Source organism: Monoraphidium neglectum (genome assembly GCF_000611645.1).
Source record: "Monoraphidium neglectum strain SAG 48.87 unplaced genomic scaffold scaffold00640, whole genome shotgun sequence".
NCBI classification, from domain to species: domain Eukaryota; kingdom Viridiplantae; phylum Chlorophyta; class Chlorophyceae; order Sphaeropleales; family Selenastraceae; genus Monoraphidium; species Monoraphidium neglectum.
The window spans coordinates 1-6,898 of NW_014012988.1; the positions used below are offsets into that span (position 1 = coordinate 1).

At 65.9% G+C, this 6,898-nt stretch overlaps 3 protein-coding genes across 3 annotated transcripts in view; 1 reads left to right on the plus strand and 2 right to left on the minus strand.

Annotated features, from left to right (window-relative positions):
* Window positions 1-41: 41 nt before the first annotated feature.
* MNEG_4563 (histone methyltransferase) lies at window positions 42-2,122 on the minus strand (the record flags this gene model as incomplete). Its single annotated transcript, XM_014046957.1, has 3 exons — window positions 42-1,071; window positions 1,275-1,481; window positions 2,006-2,122. Coding segments are annotated over 3 exons (1,354 nt in total), but the record flags the coding sequence as incomplete, so codon positions are not given.
* Window positions 2,123-3,174: 1,052 nt separating this feature from the next.
* On the minus strand, window positions 3,175-5,089 carry MNEG_4564 (hypothetical protein; the record flags this gene model as incomplete). Its single annotated transcript, XM_014046958.1, has 5 exons — window positions 3,175-3,900; window positions 4,143-4,343; window positions 4,533-4,652; window positions 4,763-4,810; window positions 5,036-5,089. The coding sequence occupies 5 exons, from the start codon at window positions 5,087-5,089 to the stop codon at window positions 3,175-3,177; spliced, it is 1,149 nt and encodes a 382-aa protein (XP_013902412.1).
* A 653-nt stretch (window positions 5,090-5,742) lies between these two features.
* Window positions 5,743-6,898, plus strand: part of MNEG_4565 (hypothetical protein) — a gene marked incomplete at both ends in the record, with an annotated part of 2,736 nt that continues 1,580 nt past the window's right edge. Inside the window, 2 exons of the mRNA XM_014046959.1 lie at window positions 5,743-6,140; window positions 6,334-6,697. Of these exons, the coding sequence (XP_013902413.1) occupies window positions 5,743-6,140; window positions 6,334-6,697 (762 nt within the window). The remainder of the gene's footprint in view (window positions 6,141-6,333; window positions 6,698-6,898) is intronic.

Below are 6,898 nucleotides of genomic sequence, written 5' to 3' on the forward strand. Positions count from 1 at the left end.
GTCTTCCTCATTCCAAGGGTCGTCCTGCTCCTCGCCCTCACACTCCGCGTCGTCCCCCTCCCAGTCGTACGCGTGCGCCCACCCGCCGCCGTCCGCCTCCGCCTCCGCCGCCTGCGCCGCGACGTAGCGCCGCAGCTCGTCCTCCTGCGAGCGCTGCGCGGCGGCGGCCAGCTGCACGGCCGCGCGCGCAAGAGCGCTGCCGCGCAGGCCCTTGGAGGGGCCGTCCACCGCGTCAGAGCCGTAGCGGTCCAGCCACGTGCGGCCGGCCGCGCCGCTGTCGAGCACTGGCGGCGCCGCAGCAGCAGCAGCCGGGTCAAGGTCACAGGGCAGGTCGGCCGCGTCGTCGTCGGCATCTACATCTGCGGCAGGAGCGCTGCCGCTGGCAGCCGCCGCCACGTCCTCGGCCGCCGGGGCGGGGTCCGCGGCTCCGGTCTCGCCCTCCGCGTCTGGCGCCTTCTCAGGCGCCGCAGCGTCCTCTTGGCTGTGCCCGCCACCCGCCTCCGCTTCGCCCTCGTCCTCTTCCGACGAAGCCTCGCGCTTCACACCATTGCGCCGCCGCCGCGCGGCGCCGCCGGAGCTGCTGCCCCGCCGCGCGCGCGGCCGCGCGTCAGGCTGCTTCGCGGCGCGCCGGGCCGCGCTGCGTCGCCGGCGCGCGCGCTCCGCGCCGCTCTCAAAGTCGCTGTCGTCGTCGCCGCCCTGAGCAGCTGCGACGTGCTCCTCCTGCTGATCCAACTCCTCGTCCTCCTCTTCAGCCTTCCGCTCCTCAGCCTCCCGCTTGGTCGCCTCTGCGCGCCGCCCGCCGCCCTCCTCCAACGCCTTCCGCGCCCGCGCACCGCCGCCGCTCGAGCGGGCGCGCGGCTGGCGTTTTGCGGGCGCCCTCTCCTCCTCCGCCTGCGGGAGCTGCTCCTGCCCCTGCTGCTCCTGCTTCAGCTCGTTCTCCTCCTCGACCTCTGCACCCGGCTCATCCTCGGCCGCGATCTCAAGGACCGCCTCTGTGCCGACCTCTGGCGGCGCACACCACCAGCCGGCGGGGGCGTGGCGGGGCCCGGCTAAAGCCAGGAACTCGCGCAGCTGTGGCGCGCGGGAGTGGTCGAGCGGGCAGCAGGTGCGTTTCCAGTAATGGGTGGTGGTCGCCGGCAATTGGGTGGCGTCGCACGTCCCTGAATTGCGCTGGCACAGCGCGGGGTGAGCGGAGCGTTTCCCCTCGCCTGGTGGAGGGACAGACTCAATGCGGACTCTCTCAAGACGCAACGGCCGCCCTTGCGCGCCCCTACCTGCTCCAACGCCACGACAAACTTCTTGTTCTTCCTGCCCTTGTGGTGCAACTGCTGCGCCACGCCGTCGCCCCACTGCACGACGTCGCGCGGGTTGACCCACGCGATCTCGGACGTGCCGAAGAAGATGACGGGGACGTCGCTCTGGCTCTTGTGGGCGACGCCGCCGAGGTGGGCGCGGGCAAACTGCTTGGTGAGGACCTGGGCCTGCGCGCCGCGTGATTCGAACGCGGGTGGTGGTAAAGAGGCCGCTTTTGCACCGAGCGGCCGACAGGTTCCGGCTAGCGGCAGCGGAGCGCCTGCAGGGGCCGGTCGCCGTGGGCGCCAGGGCCGCGCGCCTCGACAGCGTTGGCGACAACAGCAGCAGCGCGTGCAGCATGGCGGCAGCAGCGGCGCTTTTGCCCGCCCAGGCCAGCTCGCAACGCGGCACCAGCTGCATGAGAAATCAAACGTTGCAATCATCCCTCGAGCCCGGTGATCGGGGTCCAGGAGCAACGCGAAAGGCCAGTCTGGCGTGTTTGCATCAGCAGCACCCTTCGGACTAGGCACACCGGCGCATGCCGGGGCTGCAGCTGCGCCCTACAAAGGCACAACAAGGTATCTAGACGCTCACTGGCCACGCGGGCTCGGCGTATGCTGCTGCTGCAAGCCAAGAGCCCGGGTCACAGTGCTTCCAAGCACCGTCGCTCGCGCGTGTTCTTCCCTCAGCATCATAAACCTTCTCTGCTCACCGGCCACGCAGGATAGCCCCTGACACGGGCAAAAACGACACGCGCGGACTCGGCATCCCGGACCACTGCAGCAGCCTTGAACTCCGGGAACCATGTTGAGTCCTCGTGCTGCACCATACTTGATGGCTGCGTTGCCACCGATGCCCGCTCACGAGGCTGGTTCAGGTGCTCATTATGGGGCCCAGCGGGTGAACAGCGTAGAGAAAGGGTCTGATGGTCTACAAATATTTGAAAGTGAGGTGCAAACAAGCGTTCATGCTGACAGGTGCCAAGCTGGATGCCCTTCAAGCTGGAAATCAACATGCTGCAGTGGGTGCCGTATGCTTGTCCCGGACCAGTTCTCCGTTGAAGACTCTCACACGAAATCAAACGCGTTTTAATTTGCCATCTTCGGTTTGTAGGGACAAAAGACGCCATTGTCACCCGCCGCCCGCTGCGCGCAGCAGGTGTGCGCGCTGCAGCAATCGGAGCGGTGTGTCAGCGTGCCGCCTCATGCAACGCAGCCGCTTTGATTGATGTGAGTTGAGAAATGCAGCAAAAACCTTCTCTTTCGTCCAAACAGGTCACAATGGCCATGATGCCCAGCATGATTGCAGCGCTGAACGCCCCCCGCCCGCAGTCCACCGAACACCAATGCACACCGCGCGGGTGCCTTCGGCACCCTGCGGTGAATGTCATGGGTGATATCAATTACCTCACTACCGGTGTTGCAGGCCAAACCCAACGAAACCTGCGTCTCGGCGCAGGGGCAGCATCAGTGGGCATGCGCGAGTACCAGCCACGTCTTTACCAGCAGGTGTGATGTATTACAATCTTGTATGAATACACAGTCATTTGCTCAGGGCCCATGCAGTGCAAGGGGTTCTTGAACCATCCTGTTCTCAGTGAATGGTGCAACCAAATGAGTCAGAGTGAGTGAAGAAACAAATGGGAGTCAAGCCCAGTCAAATGTCCTCAGCACCCTCGATGCACCTTGTGCATGTCATCTGTGGCAAAGGACTTATGGCAAGGACTCATGAATGCAAGAAGGTGCCCAACGCAGACAGCATGACACCACATCACGCAGAGCGCGTCACTTCAGTTCATTTGTGTCCTGCGCAGTTCAATTTGCAGTCATCTGCACTCTTTTCATTGCACTGTTTTCACCAATCAATTACGCAGTGCCACGGTCATGCCAGCTCAGCACGTGCAATGTCTGCCACCTCATCTGCGCTCTTGATGGCGTGCCGCCCCCGAAGCATGGCAGCCCCCGCGTGCACCGCGCGCCGCACGGCGGCGCAGTGCGCAGCGCCACTTGCATCCCCCACACCCAGGCTCCTGAAAATGTTGAACTGCCCGATTGCCCACCGAATCACGGTGCAACCAGCAAACCCAAGCGCGTCCGCGAGAAGCGGCGGCGGCGGCAGCGCGGCCCGCTGCCTCCAGGGCGAGCGCCGCTGCTGCAGGCCGCGCCACACGCGCTCGAATTCGGCCCAGGCTTCACCGACGGATGCCAGGAGCCAGTCCTCCTGCTCGCGCCGCCGCGCACCCGGCACGGCGCCGCCGTCCGCGCCGTCGCTGTACGCGCGCACGAGGAACGCAGCCAGCACAAGCATCCCTAGCGTGTGCCCGATGTCGTAGCTGGTCGGCGCGATCGCCCCGAACTCAAAATCCACGATGGTCGGCACCACCTCCTGCTGCTGGCTGCCGCCGCCACCCCCCTCGGGCCACTCCGGGACGAGGATGTTGTTGAGCCAGACGTCTGTGTGGGCGAAGCAGGGGCTGCCGCCGCCGCTGCGCAGCCGCCGCATGCACTCGACCTCGCGCATTAGGGCGGCGTCGCCGTGTACGAGGGCCTCCACCTCAGCGTCCAGCTCAGCCGGCCAGCGGTTGTGGGGCGCGGCGCGGTCAAACGGCTGCGGGCGGTGCGGTGGGCGGTGGGACGGAGTTGTTTGAGGTGTGATGAGGGGATCTTTGCGCGGCGCGCAAACGCGGACTCCATTTGCTACAAATTCAGCTCAAGCGCCTCGTTTTCTCGTCAAGCAAGCCTTCTGAAATACGCCCATTATATGCCCCTCCGTCCCTGCGACCAAAAGTGCTGCTGATTTATGCGCACACCACCCCTTCATCTGTGAGTGACCCCAGCTGCGCCACCCACCAAATAGAGCACTAGATCCTCCATGAGATCAGCAACGCTCGAGCTTGCTGCGGCCACCGCCTCCAGAGCGCCAAACGCCTTGTGCCCCAGCGCCTCCCGCGTCGTGCCGGCCGCGAGCCGTGCAAGAGCGGAGCCCAGGCTGCAGGCGAGGCCAGGAAATATGGCGCCCTTGAGCAGGGCGGCAGGCAGCACCTCGCGCCCCTGTGAAGGCGTGGTACGTGCGCAGCAGGGCCATGCTGAGACAGATGCATGCGTGCGGCGCAAAGACAGAGTTTTGGGGCGGGGGCGCTTGCTAAAATCAGGACAAGTATCGTATCCTGACCAGGCCCGTTTGCATTGTGACCACGACCTCGTTCAGGCACCATGTCCATTACTCAAGGGGCAACGCACCTGCACAAACTCTGCGGCCACTATGTTTGCTTGCCCATCGTAGTGCAGGCACGGCGGGACGGCCTCCGGCGCGCAAGCCTGGCCAAGACGCATGCCAATGGCCTCCGTTGCGAGGCGGGCCTGTGGGGGTGTGCGAGGCAGGTCAGGTCAAACCCAGATCAGCGCACAGGCTGTTGACCGCACCCACACCAAAATGTATTTGCCACGGTGCAGCAGGTGGCAGCGCTCACCAGGCTGAGGGGAATCGCGGTCTCGACACTGTGGCAGGCCTCAGCTTGCTGCGTTTGCCATAGGCGTGGGTTTGGCAGCCCGAAAGTGGCCGGTGAGGTTTTGCTCAGTTTTGCGCTGCACGGATCACAAACACCTTCGGCTCATGCAGGCCGCGCAAGACATGGATGGCACCTGCTGCTGCTGGCGATGCTAGGGCTGATAATGCTGCTGGAGCTGTTGCAATGGCGGTTGCTGCTGAGCCCATCCCGCTTCCCTGCAAAAACAGGGCTCACCTTCAGAAAGATGCGCCCCTTGGACCCTTCCACCAGGTAGGAGTGGTTGGTCATGCCCCCGGAGATTGCCTTTGCCCTTATGCTGCTGCCTAGGAGGGCGGCCAGCTGCGTAATGTGGCACAGAGAGCCCGCAGGGCCACAGTGAGACGTGGCCATGGGCCCAGTGCACGTGGTGTGTGGGGCATGGGCCTGGCAGCTGCCTCTCAGACTTGCTTTTTAATCTCCCCCGTCCAGCCCAGCAGATACACACCTGGGGCGTACGGCGGCAGAAAGACTCAATACGAGCCTTGCGCAAGCTGGAGTTGTCGGGAGACCCGGGGTCGGCCCAGCTCAGTGTTGATATGGGCCCTGCTGTGCTGCCCGTAGCGGTCAGAGCTGTGTTCCCGTCGATGCTCCTGCTCCTGCCCCACAGGCGACTGTCAATGTCCTCCGCATAGCGCTGGCCGTGCACAAGAAGTGACATGGCTACCCGCGTGTGGTACACTTATACCGTATTCGGGAGCGCAATGTTTTTACGTAAAAGTTGGTGTGAAGACTGAAACAGGGCGCGATTGGTGTCAATACATGTTGTAATCAAGCATGTATATATTGCCTCTACCCGTTCGCACAGTCACAGTGTGATGAAAAAAGTGTGAGCGCAATCCCCCGGGTAGGCCGGCATGGCCGGGCGTGGTAGAGCATAGGCAACATGCTCTGATTCTTGAGCAATGCCGTATAAGGCGCCATGCAAAGCGGGTGTGGTGCCATGCGGCGCGCACCGCGAGGGCAACGCTCGCGCAGCAGTCGCCGGGCTCCGTCGTCGGCCTCGTGCCACGGCCGGCCGCCGCGCAGCGACCGCCCACGTTGCAGTTGCGCCGGCGCCCGCTTCCCCCAAGGCGCGCGCGCTATCTGCCGCCGCCAAGGCTGACCTCGCCGCGGCTCTGGTGGCCGATTGCGGCCTGGCCCCCGACGCCGCGGCGCGCGTTGCCGCCGCCACGGATCGCTACAGCGGCGTCAGCGGCAGCGCGGCCTTGCTCGCCCGGAAAGTGGCGGTGCTGCAGCGCGACCTGGGGCGCGCCGAGACGGACCGCGCACTGCGCGTGTTCCCACAGCTGCTGTGCTGCAAGTGAGTTTCGTGCGCCGGCGGGGTGCGGGCGCACGGCCGCGGTTGGGGCACCTGCCGGTCTCAGCGGCCGCGTCTGGATGCGGGCAGCCCAGCGGTCCCAGCTGCAGCCGGCCCTCCTCCCATCTCTCATACTTACTTCAAACACCAATCCCTCGTGCCGCGACCCCCCAATTCGTGCCCCCCTCCCCACAAGGGTGGAGCAGCTCGCCTCGCGCCTGGAGATGTGGGACGATGCGTTCCCCGCCGCGCCACCGGGGCAGCTGCGCCGCCGCCTGCTGGCGCAGCCGCAGCTGCTGGCCGTGTCGGTGGAGTCCACAGTCCCGGGGCTCTACGAAATCGCGGTGCTCGCGGGCGTGCAGCGCGGCGGCTGGGCGGCGTGGGCCTACAAGGCGCTGCCGCTCGCGCTGACGCGCCCGGCCGTCGTCGAGGCGCGGCTGCGGCGGGCGCTGGGGCTGCTGAACGGCGGCCCCGGCGCGGCGCGCGCGGCGCTGGCAGCGGCGGGGGCGGCGGGCGCGGATGGCCCCGAAAATGCAGAGGAGGAGGAGCTGCAGGCTGGAGTCTCTGGCAGCACAGGGGCTGGGCTGGGCGGTGACAGCCTGGAAGTCACGCGTTACACCGATTTGCGGCCGCCTTCTGTGGCCGTGAGCGACGGCAGCGGCAGCTGGCACGGCAGCGAAGGCGGCATTCGACGGCGGGCAGCGGCGGCGGATGCCTCGGAGGCGCAGCTGCCCGCCTCTGAAACTAGCAGCGGCAGCGGC